The following is a 15261-nucleotide window of genomic DNA, read 5'->3' as shown; positions in this document are numbered from 1 at the left end:
TATATAAGGTCCCACAGTTGACAGTGCATGTCAGAGCAAAAACCAAGCCATGAGGTCGAAGGAATTGTCCGTAGAGCTCCGAGACAGGATTGTGTCGAGGCACAGATCTGGGGAAGAGTACCAAAACAATTCTGTAGCATTGAAGGTCCCCAAGAACACAATGGTCTCCATCATTCTTAACCCTCCTGTTGTCCTAGGGTCAAAATGACCCGCCACTGTGTTGAACCAACTTTATTTAATTTTTATATTTTTTGGATCATTTGTGAGAAGGAGGCAGTGATACTTTCTTTAAAGTCTCACTGCCTCCTTCTCACAAATGATCCCAAAAATATAAAAATTTAATAAAGTTGGTTCAACACAGTGGCGGGTCATTTTGACCCTAGGACAACGGGAGGGTTAAATGGAAGAAGTTTGGATCCACCAAGACTCTTCCTAGAGCTGGCCGCCTGGCCAAACTGAGCAATCGGGGGAGAAGGGCCTTGTTCGGGGAGGTGACCAAGAATCCGGTGGTCACTCTGACAGAGCTCCAGAGTTCCTCTGTGGAGATGGGAGAACCTTCCAGAAAGACAACCATCTCTGCAGCACTTCACCAATCAGGCCTTTATGGTAGAGTGGCCAGACGGAAGCCACTACTCAGTAAAAGGCACATGACAGCCAGCTTGGAGTTTGCCAAAAGGCACCTAAAGGACTCTCAGACCATGAGAAACAAGATTCTCTGGTCTGATGAAACCAAGATTGAACTCTTTGGCCTGAATGCCAAGCGTCACGTCTGGAGGAAACCTGGCACCATCCCTACGGTGAAGCATGGTGGTGGCAGCATCATGCTGTTTTTCAGCGGCAGGGACTGGGAGACTAGTCAGGATCGAGGGAAAGATGAACGGAGCAAAGTACCGAGAGAGCCTTGATGAAAACCTGCTCCTGTGTGCACCTACGTTGTTAGCTTTCATTCATAGGCTAGGTTGTAGAAACCTCATGATGGGTATAGTGAACATTTGAGTATCATGTAGTAGCCTAAACCTATCGCTGTTACATTGAACTGGGTGAATGGAATATGAATGACAGCCATCCAATAGGCTGTAAGAGAAATAAGGCCATGCTCATGAAAATAAAAATGTCCTCCCTCATCTTAAATGGCACCGACCGCCATTGGTGTGAACAATGTGTGTGTCTTTCTTATTTGATATCAGACTGGGCAGAGACGTCAGTTCAACATCTAGTTTTGATTTGAGTTGTCAACTAACGTGAATTCAACGTGAAATCCCCCCCCAAAATTTGTTGGATTTAGGTGGAAATTTGGGTGAAAAAAAGATGAAATGACCTTACGTTGATCCAATCAGTTTTCCATGTTGATTCAATGTCATCACATAATTTTGGGGGGTTGAAATGATGTGGAAACAACGTTGATTCAACCAGTTTTTGCCCAGTGGGATGTTATCATAAATGGCTCTGCTGTGCCCCTGTCACGCCCTGGCTCTGGGGACACTGTTATGTTGAGCCAGGGTGTGTAGATCTATGTATTGTATTTCTGTGCTGGCCAGAGTGGTTCCCAATCAGAGGCAACGAGTGTCAGCTGTGGCTGGTTGTCTCTGATTGGGAGCCATACTTATAGAGGCTGTTTTCCCACATTAGTTGTGGGATCTTGTTTCTAGTTGGTTTGTGTTAGACCGTGAACTGACACGTTATCGTTTGTTTATTTTGTCGTAATATCGCTAAATAAAGAGTATGTTTGCCTGCAACGCTGCGCCTTGGTCCTCCTCTGTTCCCGACGATCGTGACAGAAGATCCCACCAAGACAGGACCAAGCAGCGTGAAGAGGAGAGAGGATGGACCTGGGAAAAGTGGAGTAGGAGTCTCGACTGGGCCAAGCCAAGTGAAGAGCAGAGTGGTTGGACTTTGGAGCAGTGGGGTGAGAGCAGTGGCGGCTCCTGAAAAAATTCTCAGGAGGGGCAATTTTTCTGATGATTTAGGTGACCTACACACATTTAAAAAAAGATATGTCCAGCAACAACATGAAGACAGGGGCAGCATATAAGTCAATACCAGAAGCATTTATTGACTGATCTCAAAAGTGTTGGCTTACCAGGGTTGGTGGAGCCCTCAGTTTCATCTTTGCCTCGCAAAGCTAACTCAAACACTCCGCAAAACTTCACACACTGGATTAGCCGGCTGAGGATGTGGCGGTTCTTGCTAATGTCGTAGTAAATATATTTGTTATAGTGAATATGGAATATGATATGTTGAGTAAAATGTTGTGCTAAGATCTATTTAGGTCAGGAGCTGGTTATAAGTTATGTTCCTATCCAATAACAATGGACAAAAGGGTCCTATCTTGTCAGCCTTGTCAGCAGGTGGCCAAGGACAACACCCACGCCATAGGCCTCTCAGTTCTTCCAACTCACGAGTTCTTGCTCTGAGGACACACACACACACAAACACACACACACACACACATCATCACTGTTAAACACACACACACACACACATCATCACTGTTAAACACACACACACACACACACACACACAAAAAATCCCCTCTCTTAGGCTGAACATTTGAAGACAGAGAACCCGACTCAGAGCCAATGCAACAGTGACAGTAGCCTGGAGGGGACCTCGCCCAACTCATCAGGACCAATCAGAAGATCAGAACTACTAGATTGAACCTACTTCATTTATTGCATAAAATGTCTGCACACAATGTTTCGGGGCTCTCTTCAGATAATAATAATAATAATAATAATAATATGCCATTTAGCAGACGCTTTTATCCAAAGCGACTTACAGTCATGCGTGCATACATTTTTGTGTATGGGTGGTCCCGGGGATCGAACCCACTACCTTGGCGTTACAAGCACCATGCTCTACCAGCTGAGCTACAGAAAGTGGATACTCATGGATGCGCATTGCAATTGTAAAATGTCAACACAATTGGAGACACCACGTCATTTTTGGAGACATGTTATTGACAGTAAACTATTGTAGATGCGACTGCTAACTAAATAAAACATTTTAGCTGGCTAGCTAATCATCTTAGCTAAATGTGGGGCAAACAATTCAGTTATTTACCGTTAATTTGAGGGATTGGGGTGAAAGAAATCGAGTTACATAGTGATACTTTACGATATACTGTATTGACAATATCGCAATATTTTAGCGCTAGTTGGCTGTACCTGCACCAAAACACCATTATTGTTCCTTCATAGCTTGTTCTCAATCTTTTCACATTGGGAGCCAATTTGTTTTCAGCACTTTTATTTCCATGACTGATCAAAACTCGTTCTCATGGCTTTCTGATCCCTCTGCAACAGACATATGGTGCGCAATAAAATCACAGTATCGAATCGCAATACGTATAGAATCATGAGACTCGCAATGCTGATGCATATATCTTATCGTGAGGTTCCTGGCAATTCCCAGCCCAAGTTCATTTGCCACAACAAATCTCTTCGCTAGCAAACGCAATGCGTCTCCAGCAATGTTTACTTTTTTTGACGTTCTATGGCATCTCCACTTTCCAAGCATATATGACCACATGTAATATTTTGGTAAGTGATGCAAATAGTGAACTATGTAGGGCCAGGATGTAAAATATATGTAGCTGCAGCAATTTCTCTTATCTGATATGGTAAGTAATGGGGCTTGATTTATAGCTCCCTAAGAGTTTGACGAACGGGTCCGTGAACGCGATTGCAGATATCTTTACCTCTGAATAAACTGCCTTATATTATACAATTATCCACCTTGTCCAAAAGTCTCTACTTTTTCTCCGTTCTCCAGTAAACTTGTTTTATCAACAATAGTAAGGTTCAATGACACAGAAAGCAGTTCAATGTCGGGGTACAGTCGCTCTCTTACCAGGATCGCGGTCCGCTCTGACCAGGGTGAAGGTGGCCGGCTCCACCTCTCTGCCAGCAGCGTTTTCATTATTTAGTCCGTTCGTAGCGGGTATGTACACGATCAACAAGATCAGTCCAAAACCGAAGATCAGTCCAAAGCAGAATGTTTGCAGAATGTTTGTAAACTAAGTCTACAAATTAAAAACATAAAATAACGCCACACTGCAGGTCGCAACATAGACGCTGATAGCCGCCATTGTCTTAGTTACGTTCAACGTTACGTCACGTATGACGAAAGCGCGTAAGTGCATGCACACAGACACCCATAGAGAATGTATTGAAAGCTTTGAAATGTGAAAAAAATAAATTTTACATGACAGGCTATGAGAGACTTCTGGGCGATTTTCAACCTGACTGAAATCGCCCAAAAAACGGGCGGGGCCATTTGAAGCACGACTTTAGCCTGATTTGACATTTAGTGGCTGGCAGATCAGACGTGAACACTGATAACTGCTGTTGCCGTGATATAATTTTTTATAAATTTATAAAAAAAAATTATATTTTATTTTTTATTTTTTATTTTTATAATTGATTAGAAAAAAAATCCCTTCCTTTTCCCGTTTGGCAGTGCGTCGCCCATATCGCCCTATTGAACAAGCCGTCCCTGGGTGAGAGTCTGGCGAGAACTAGGGAGGCCTGGTCCACGGGGAGGAGAGACACCCAGAATTTTTTTAGGGGGGGGGGCTCACGACGTGGACGTCGGGGCAGCAGGAGGCCGCGATAGAGTGGTCCAGCGGGTTGACAGAGGAGGCCGCCAGGTTACGGGGGCCACTGGTGTTAAAGGGGAAGGAAAGTGTGGAGGCACGGCGAGAGGTACTGGGGTGTGTTACCAGTCCGGTCCGGCCCGTTCCTGATCCCTGCATAGGGCCAGTGGTGTGTGTCCCCAGTACGGTCCGGCCTGTCCTTGTTCCTCGCATCGAGCCTGTGGTGCGTGTCGTCAGCCCGGCCCGGCCTGTTCCTGCTCCCCGCTCCGAGCCTATGGTGCGCGTCGCCAGCCCGGCCCGGCCTGTTCCTGCTCCCCGCACCAAGCCTATGGCGCGCGTCGCCAGCCCGGCCCGTCCTGTTCCTGCTCCCCGCACCAGGCCAATGGTGCGCGTCGCCAGCCCGGCCCGTCCTGTTCCTGCTCTCCGCACCAGGTCAATGGTGCGCGTCGCCAGCCCGGTCCGGCCCTTTCCTGCTCCCCGCACCAAGCCAATGGTGCGCGTCGCCAGCCCGGTCCGGTCCTTTCCTGCTCCCCGCACCAAGCCAATGGTGCGCGTCGCCAGCCCGGTCCGGCCCGCTCCTGCTCCCCGCACCAAGCCAATGGTGCGCGTCGCCAGCCCGGTCCGGCCCGCTCCGGCTCCCCACACCAAGCCAGTGGTGTGCGTCGTCAGTCCGGCACGGCCCGTGCCTGTTCCCCACACCAAGCAAGTGGTGTGCGTCGTCAGTCCGGCACGTCCCGTGCCTGTTCCACCGGTGCCTGGTCCGGCACCGATCAGATGCTTCACGCCGGAGCTAGAGCAATCCGCTCCACCAGTGTGCAGTCCAGCTCCGGCCAGCGGGGTCAGACCGGACCAGGGGTACTTTGGGGGGTTGGAGAGGGAGCGGGGATCAGGCCCGGAGCCGGATCCGCCGCCTAGGCGGAGTGCCCACCCGGTCCCTCCCCTGTGGTATTTGGTTGACGCGGTCGGAGTCCGCGCCTTTAGGGGGGGGGTACTGTCACGCCCTGGCTCTGGGGACACTGTTATGTTGAGCCAGGGTGTGTAGATATATGTATTGTATTTCTGTGCTGGCCAGAGTGGTTCCCAATCAGAGGCAACGAGTGTCAGCTGTGGCTGGTTGTCTCTGATTGGGAGCCATACTTATAGAGGCTGTTTTCCCACATTAGTTGTGGGATCTTGTTTCTAGTTGGTTTGTGTTAGACCGTGAACTGTCACGTTATCGTTTGTTTATTTTGTCGTAATATCGCTAAATAAAGAGTATGTTTGCCTGCAACGCTGCGCCTTGGTCCTCCTCTGTTCCCGACGATCGTGACAGCCCCAGTCTTTCCCATTGATGCTCCTTATAAAACCTATTACTTGACATAATTAGGGTGGCATTTGATTTCCTCCTGTTATGCCTCTCATCTCTACATCCGACCCCATTTCACCATTAAAGCACCTTTCTACTCATTAGCATTGTATGCTGCTCCGTGAGCAAGTCACCTGTTTGTTTCTCAAATCACCATCAGCCAAAGGTTCTTACACTTACTCTTGCACATTGTTTTTATTGCTGTTTGATTATCTGTATAGTATAATGTGTTGTGTTTTTACACCTTCTACTCCCTTTCGACTCCTTGTTTCTATTGTGCTGTTGTTGTAGAGAAATTCACTGTAAAAAAAAAACACCCACAAATCTAGTTATTTCAACTAATTATTATTAAGTAACTGGTTACACAGTCTTTTTTTTGTTTACTCAACATTTCGGTCCAAGTGTTACCTGAACTAAAAACATTTAGTTGGCCCAAACTAAGCTCCAACTTGAGAACTTTGTCAAAAATTCTGTCAATTTAAAATGATGTTTGCTCAACTCATATGTTCATTCAACTAGAAACTATTATTTGGGAATCTTAACTAAAAAAAGGCTGTGCAACTGATTACACACAGCTTTTAGCATACAATGTTTTCAACTTATATAGATGACACAAGATTACATGGTGCATGTTCATTTATACAGTAATTATGATTCAACATGTCCTCATCTGGGATTTGAACAACCAACCTCTTGGTTCATGGCATGCCAATCTTCCTGCTACACCACCATGTCTGTGTCAATTATCAATTAATATGACTATTCTCTCATCATTGACTTGACTTACTTATTTAAGCAATTTTAGTTTCTCTGTATAGTTGTCTAATGTTGGTGGGCATATTATATATTTTAATGTGACTCCTTAATCACTATGATGAATAGAATAGTTTTTCTTGAGTGTACTTTTATGTCAGGACAGAAATAGGAAAGACTTGTTTGTGCTCTTCAACATACTGCTACAAAACAGTAGGGCTTTAAGCACAACTGAGGACGCCATTGAAGGATGTTTTATGTCTATGGACTGCAAACAATAAATCAACGAATTGCACATGTATATAGGCATATGAAAAATCGGACTTGTAGTTATGTGTGATGATGCCGGATATCACAATTTCAACTTTTCATGATTGGGTTAAGTACAGTATTACGGAGCATATGTCGTGAGTAATTGTGCGTAATTGTGGATTTGCTCAGTCTGCTACGTTTATCTTCTAGAGACAATAGTGGTCATCTCCCTACATTTACAGTAGGGGCAAAAAATAACAAATAAAACCTCACAATTCCATATAACAAAATAATGTATTGTATTGGCAGTTTGCATGCTTCGCGCAACCTTCTCATATAATTATGCACTTGGAGCAATTTTAAACATCTTTGTTTAACGTTTCACGTTCTAAATAGTGCACTTCAATATGTAAACATAAGCACAGTGAACAAGATATAACTTAAAAGTAATTTAATCGTATTTGAGTAATATGGACACGTTGTCTAGGCTGCATCCTTGCAGTAGTGAAGTGCACACTCCTCAATCAATACAGCGAATCCTACTGATTACACAACGGAGCGCACCCACATATTTACAGGTTCAGAGACACATATTTTACACATGGTAAAACTTTTTTATTTATTAAACTGTAGCCTCTATTATGGACCTCTTTAACCCCCAATACATTGCTATTTAAATGTTGATAATGTAAACCAACACTTACCCAGTGGTAAAACAAAGAAAAACGGTAGCCAACACAGGATGAACATCCCGACTACAATCGCCAGGGTTTTGGCAGCCTTCTTCTCCCGGGAGAACTTCATCAAGCGCACGGACAGCGAACTCCGGAACGGGTGGTTTTTGCTCTTGGAAGTATCCTCCAGCATGCTCCGACAGTGTATCCTAAGCACCACTTCTATCGACTTATTTCTCTCCCGTTTGACCCCCGCTTCTAAACTCTTGGTAGTCCTCCGGGCCACCACGTAGACCCTGAAATACATCACTAGGATGACCATAAGCGGGAGGTAGAAGGAAAAGAGCGAGGAGAAGAGGGCATAGCCCGGTTCTTCGGTGATGCTGCAGACGCTCTCGTCGGTCGGCGGCGGTTCCTTCCATCCCAGCAGCGGTCCTATGGAGATGACCATGGAGGAGACCCAGACCACCACCAGAATGACAGCGGCTTTCTTCTCCGTCATGATGGTGGGGTATTTGAGGCAGTGTTTGACCCCGATGTACCTGTCTATGGAGATGATACAGAGACTGAGGATGGACGCGGTGCAGCAGAGAACATCCACCGCTGCCCAGATGTTGCAGAAGACCCGGCCGAACACCCAGCATCCCAGCACCTCCAAAGACGCGGAGAAAGGCAGCACAATAATGCTCAATAGCAAGTCCGCTATAGCCAGGTTGACTATAAAGAAGTTGGTGACGGTCTGTAAGTGTCTATTGCATAGCACCGAGAGGATAACCAAAATGTTCCCGACGATAGCCACCAAGATGAACACGGATAGAAAGACCCCGACCGCAATGACCTGGGGGTCCAGGGTGATGTTCGTGCAGCTGGTGGAGTTGGTGCTGTTGTCTGTGAATAAGATTTGGTCCAGGAAAGATTCGTTGAGAGCTTTTTCAAAATATATTCCATCATTGCTTTCGTTCATCAAATTAGAATATGTCATTTTGAAACTCCATAAAGAAAACTTTATAGTTTGATTCCAAGGGAAAACAAAGAGGTATTCATAATGTTTTTTTCAGTGTTGTTTGTTTCCAATATGAAAAGAAAACGAGATGAAATGGGACATTCTTCTCACATATTGTGAATTGTCTTCCATTTATTAACAGCTCTAGTGTTATCTAGATTGTTTCATCTATTAAATGCGTATTTTTTCCCCATCAAAAATAAAACCGACGCGCAATAACAGCACCATCCCTCTGTCTGAAAATGCAGGATCAACTATTCCTTATTTTTTTTAAACTGAAGACTGCTCCAGCCAGGGATTTTCTTTGAGTTCTTTGAGGTAGTAAAAATGTCAGAAAATGTCACATTTTTGTAGCGCCATAGCACCGGTTGGTCCGATTCTATTCCACTGGTGGCATTCTTTTAGTGAGAAGTCCAAACCCAACCACAGAGTCGCAGCCTGCCTAGGACCCCAGCATCTGAGCCCTGCGCTCCTCCCTAGCAAGTGGATTCAGTGACGCGTCGCATAACTGTGATGCCAGAAGAGGGAGTCGCGCCCTTCTCCACATACTCAACAGGCATGCCAATGTAGCCGCTAGTGTATAGATTTTACCCATAGCCTAATATTCAGTTCATGTTTTGAGTACTTCAGTATTACATCACTGACATATGCAACCTGAAGCCAGACTACATGCAAACTAAAGCCTTCAGTAGAATATAATTCACTATATGGCCAAAAGTATGTGGACACATGCTCCTCAAACATCTCATTCCAAAATCATGGGCATTAACATGGAGTTGGTCCCCCCTTTTCTGCAATAACAGGCTCCACTCTTCTGGGAAGGCTTTCCACTAGATGTTGGAACATTGCTGTGGGGACTTGCTTCCATTCGGGCACAAGAGCAATTAGTGAGGTCGGGCACTGATGTTGAGAGATTAGGCCTGGCTCGCAGTCGGCATTCCAATTAATCCCAAAGGTGTTCGATGGGGTTGAAGTCAGGGCTCTGTTCAGGCCAGTCAAGTTATTCCACAGCAATATCGACAAACCATTTCTGTATGGACCTCGCTATGTGCACGGGGGCATTGTCATGCTGAAACGGGAAAGGGCCTTCCCAAAACTGTTGCCACAAAGTTGGAAGCACAGAATCGTCTAGAATGTCATTGTATGCTGTAGCATAAACATTTCCCTTCACTGGAACTAAGAGGCCTAGCCAGAACCATGAAACACAGCCCCAGACCATTATTCCTCCTCCACCAAACTTTACAGTTGGCACTATGCATTTGGGCAGGTAGCGTTCTCCTGGCATCCACCAAACCCAGATTAGTCCTGCCAGGTGGTGAAGCGTGATTCATCACTCCAGAGAACGCGTTTCCACTGCTCCAGAGTCCAATGGCTGCAAGCTTTACACCACTCCAGCCGACGCTTGGCATTGCGCATGGTGATCTTAGGCTTGTGTGCGGCTGCTCGGCCATGGAAACCCATTTCATGACGCTCCCGACTAACAGTTATTCTGCTGACGTTGCTTCCAGAGGCAGTTTGGAACTCAGTAGTGAGTGTTGCAACCGAGGACAGAAGATTTTTACGCTAGACATTTCCACTTCACAATAACAGCACTTACGGTTGACCGGGCCAGCTCTAGCAGGGCAGAAATTTGATGAACTGACTTGTTGGAAAGGTGGCATCCTATGACGGTGCCACGTTGAAAGTCACTGAGCTCTTCAGTACTGGCCATTCTACTGCCAATGTTTGTCCATGGAGATTGCATGGCTGTGTCCTTGTTTTCATACACCTGTCAGCAACGGGTGTGGCTGAAATAGTCGAATCCACTAATTTGAAGTGGTGTCCACATACTTTTGTGTATAATAGCTATAATATAATATAATATAATGGAATAGATACTTAATTGTGCATTTTGTAACTCTGGTACATGTTAGATGTGTTTGTATTATTTACATTTTTTGGCAGAGATATTTGAAACATCATAAAACCCAAACCACAAGTGAGATGAAATGACCACTGCAACAAAAACACTGTCAGTCATGGCCCCAACCCAGAGCTGTTGGTTTGAGTGAAAATTGCCTTCTGGGTCCTAGCTGTAAAGTTATAAGTCCCCAGTGACTCTATGCAGCTGCTTCCATCCCCCAAGGAGGGAGGAAGGGGGGGATTGGTCGCTACGAGTCACCAGGGAGCTCCGGGGGAGAGCGGCGGAGGGGACACAAGCTCTGGGAAAATGGTGCGAGGCAGAATGCAGAGTCGCTGCAGGACTCACAAGGGGAAACACACATGCTGCGCTTCAATCTGCACTCCCCCTTTTTTTGCGGTTGCATTTCAAAAGATACGTAAGTGGAGAAAAACACACAAAAGCATAGAGCAGGATGCTTGGCAGAGGAGTATAGGCTAGCCGTGAGATTGCCTTAAAGATAGGATTGAATGATACATTTCTATGCATATTGCATGGGAAGTATGAGAAGTATGGCAATTTAGGCAGGAGCTGAATGAGCATAGGCCTACATCTAATTCTTCTCATCACTGGTCATGGTTTGATAATATCTGATGATCTCTCCTTAGGCTACACATCCAGGGATATTCCTCAAAACAAGACTAAGATATTTCATTTTCCATTCCTTTCTGATTCATTGTGTCATATGGGTGAGAAGGGGGTATGATACTTTGTGTGTACAAATTACAATGTGCATGATCATACCCCCCTTCTCACCCATATGACAATTGCACGTTTAGTAACTACAGTGAGGGAAAAAAGTATTTGATCTCCTGCTGATTTTGTACATTTGTCCACTGACAAAGACATGATCAGTCTATAATTTTAATGGTAGGTTTATTTGAACAGTGTTAGACAGAATAACAACACAAAAATCCAGAAAAACGCATGTCAAAAATGTTATGAATTGATTTGCATTTTAATGAGGGAAATAAGTATTTGACCCCTCTGCAAAACATTTGGCAACTCGAACCTTCAGCTCCCTCCACAGATTTTCTATGGGATTAAAGGTCTGGAGACTGGCTAGGCCACTCCAGGACCTTAATGTGCTTCTTCTTGAGCCATTTCTTTGTTGCCTTGGCCGTGTGGTTTGGGTCATTGTCATGCTGGAATACCCATCCACGACCCATTTTCAATGCCCTGGCTGAGGGAAGGAGGTTCTCACCCAAGATTTGACAGTACATGGCCCCATCCATCGTCCCTTTGATGCGGTGAAGTTGTCCTGTCCCTTTAGCAGAAAAACACCCCCAAAGCATAATGTTTCCACCCCCATGTTTGACGGTGTGGATGGTGTTCTTGGGGTTATAGGCAGCATTCCTCCTCCAAACACGGCGTGTTGAGTTGATGCCAAAGAGCTCGATTTTGGTCTCATCTGACCACAACATTTTCACCCAGTTCTCCTCTGAATCATTCAGATGTTCGTTGGCAAACTTCAGACGGGCCTGTATATGTGCTTTCTTGAGCAGGGGGACCTTGCGGGCGCTGCAGGATTTCAGACCTTCACGGCGTAGTGTGTTACCAATTGTTTTCTTGGTGACTATGGTCCCAGCTGCCTTGAGATCATTGACAAGATCCTCCCGTGTAGTTCTGGGCTGATTTCTCACCTTTCTCATGATCATTGCAACTCCACGAGGTGAGATCTTGCATGGAGCCCCAGGCCGAGGGAGATTGACAAGTCTTTTGTGTTTCTTCCATTTGCGAATAATCACACCAACTGTTGTCACCTTCTCACAAAGCTGCTTGACGATGGTCTTGTAGCCCATTCCAGCCTTGTGTAGGTCTACAATCTTGTCCCTGACATCCTTGGTGAGCTCTTTGGTCTTGGCCATGGTGGAGAGTTTGGAATCTGATTGATTGATTGCTTCTGTGGACAGGTGTCTTTTATACAGGTAACAAGCTGAGATTAGGAGCACTCCCTTTAAGTGTGTGATCCTAATCTCAGCTAGTTACCTGTATAAAATACACCTGGGAGCCAGAAACCTTTCTGATTGAGAGGGGGTCAAATAGTTAGTTTTTTGTTGTTGTTCTGTCTCTCACAGTTCAAATAAACCTACCATTAAAATTATAGACTGATCATTTCTTTGTCAATGGGCAAACGTACAAAATCAGCAGGGGATCAAATACTTTTTTCCCTCACTGTATTAACTAAGTAATAACTGTTATATAATCATGCAACCTCATCACCTTTTTCCATAGGTCAGTAATCAATAGTCACAACATGGCAAAGAGTTGCGGCACTGTCTGATTGGACGCAGCCCCCTGTTCTTGTGAGCGAATGACTCAATGATGTCTGTCAGGGGTCTGGATGCTGGATGCTTTTCCGCTGATGCAGAATAATGCAGTAACTAACTAAACAATGTCAGTCACCCTGAACCTTAACTGCCAGTCTGGAGGCTAGAGGCAGCCCCTTGGAACACTGCAGAACACCTCCCATGGAACATGATTACGGATAATAGGAGCCTGAAGGGGCTGCAAGCTTTCTTCCAAGATGGCCGCCTGTCAATCATCTCAATATTCCATCATGTTCTTAAAGCACCAAGTGCATATCAGTTTTTTTTATCATAATGGATTCTAAATCTGTGCATTTGTAGGTTCTGGACATCACTACAGAACATGTGAGGGAATATATTTACTAGTGTGCTGTGTCAGCAGAACAATACTGTTATCCAATCCAAAATGCTTTTTTTCAAGTTTTTTTTTCCACTTTTGGACACCTGACACAAGCAGACATTTTATTGTATTTTTGCCCTTTGAATGTATTCACTTCTACAGACAAACGTTTAACTTTTCTGTGAGGTTCTTTAAGGAATAACGAATCTAGTCTCCTCCGGTAACAAACAACTTTAAAACGAGGAAATGAAATTAACATGGTCTGTGATGTGACTGTGTAGTGCAATTGACAGGTCTAGGTGAAAGCAACCTCTATCGTTGTACTGCTTTTTGTAGCAGACACACTTGACCATACAAGGTGACTTGCAAAGTTAATATTTTACATGTTATCCATTATTTAAGGAGGATATAGACTAATGCTATTTAGGAGAACTTCTTGCCCCAAGGGCACAGAAGTACAGTCTATATCCAAATCCAATTATCCAGCCGACTCATTTCGGTATATCTTAACACTGCACTACATTTGAAACATGGAAAAGAGGAATGAAAAACAGATGAGGTACATTTCCCCTGCATCTGTTTTCCTCCTGTCGCTAAATCAACTGTTAAGATTTTAAATACATGCTGGATAGTGGATATCCCCCCCTGTCCAAACTGGTAAGAGTGTCTGAAATGTAATCCTGTGTCCAGCACTTTCTTATGTAGGGTTGAGGACGCTCAGCTGTCAGAGCCACTGCCTAGTTACAGTTCCCAATCAGAAGCCTTATGTGCAACTGGGGCTCCTGTCCTGTTAAAACGTGCTGTTGCACTTTTGGGACTATTCCATTGATTCCATTGTGCCAGACAACCTCAATCAAGTGCAATTGAAGTTCTTTAAAAAAAAAGAATACTATTTGAACCCAGGTCTTGGTTGGACTGCATCTCTCTATCATTGATCAATATTCTGCCCTCCATTGTTTATCTGAGCTCATCCTGTTCCCCTTGAGTGAAGGGTAACTCTGCAGTTATACATTTCACCCCCCAGGGTAGGGCGTCCAGGCAGTGATGACAGGATGACATTTCTCCTGTGTGTGCGTGTGCGCATGTGCATGTGTGTATGCACGTGTTGTGTGCGTGTGTGCATGTTTCTTCAATGAACAGCATTAACTGGAGAGTTGCTCGTGTCGCTGGAAAATATGTTCATCATAACAATATCACATTTCCATGAACTTCAGTGGTAACAGCTGCTTCACTATATCGTTACCTAAACATGCACACGTCCACGGTGCTCTTGTTCACAAAGCACGCAAGTGCAACACTTTCATGTCCTTGGCAGTGGTTACTTAAGTAAAAATACTTTAAAGTATTACTTGAGTAATTTTTTTGGTATCTGTACTTACTCTACTATTTATTTATATATATTTTTACAACTATTCACTTTTACTTCACTACATTCCTAAAGAAAATTATGTACTTTTTACTCCATACATTTTCCCTGACACCCAAAAGTACTCTTTAAATTTGTTATGCTTAACAGGACAGGAAAATTGTCCTATTCACGCACTTATCAAGAGAACAATCCTGGTCATCCCTACTGCCTCTGATCTGGCCGACTCACTAAACACACGTGCTTCATTTGTAAATTATAACTGAGTGATGGAGTGTGCCCCTGGCTATCCGTAAATAAAAAAAACTGGTTTGCTTATTATAAGGAATGTGAAATGATTTATACTTTTACTTTTGATACTTAAGTATATTTTAGCAGTTACATTTACTTATGCTTAAGCTTGTTTAAAACCAAATGACAATTGCACGTTTAGTAACTACAGTGAGGGAAAAAAGTATTTGATCCCCTGCTGATTTTGTACGTTTGCCCACTGACAAAGACATGATCAGTCTATAATTTTAATGATAGGTTTATTTGAACAGTGAGAGACAGAACGACAAAAAAAAAAAAACTCATGTCAAAAATGTTATGAATTGATTTGCATTTTAATGAGGGAAATAAGTATTTGACCGCTCTGCAAAACATTTGGCAACTCGAACCTTCAGCTCCCTCCACAGATTTTC

The 15261-nt window shown here is 44.4% G+C and overlaps 1 protein-coding gene across 1 annotated transcript in view; it reads right to left on the bottom strand.

Moving 5' to 3' along the window:
• Positions 1 to 9087, bottom strand: part of adra1d (adrenoceptor alpha 1D) — a 29003-nt gene extending 19916 nt beyond the window's left edge. Inside the window, exon 1 of the mRNA XM_041843218.2 lies at positions 7652 to 9087. Within this exon, the coding sequence (XP_041699152.1) occupies positions 7652 to 8603 (952 nt within the window). The 5' untranslated portion in view covers positions 8604 to 9087. The remainder of the gene's footprint in view (positions 1 to 7651) is intronic.
• Between the last annotated feature and the right edge of the window lie 6174 nt (positions 9088 to 15261).

The sequence above is a fragment of the Coregonus clupeaformis genome, chromosome 24, assembly GCF_020615455.1.
Source record: "Coregonus clupeaformis isolate EN_2021a chromosome 24, ASM2061545v1, whole genome shotgun sequence".
Taxonomy (NCBI): domain Eukaryota; kingdom Metazoa; phylum Chordata; class Actinopteri; order Salmoniformes; family Salmonidae; genus Coregonus; species Coregonus clupeaformis.
The sequence above is the reverse complement of the archived record's forward strand: the minus strand, read 5'-3'. Positions and strand labels throughout refer to the sequence as shown.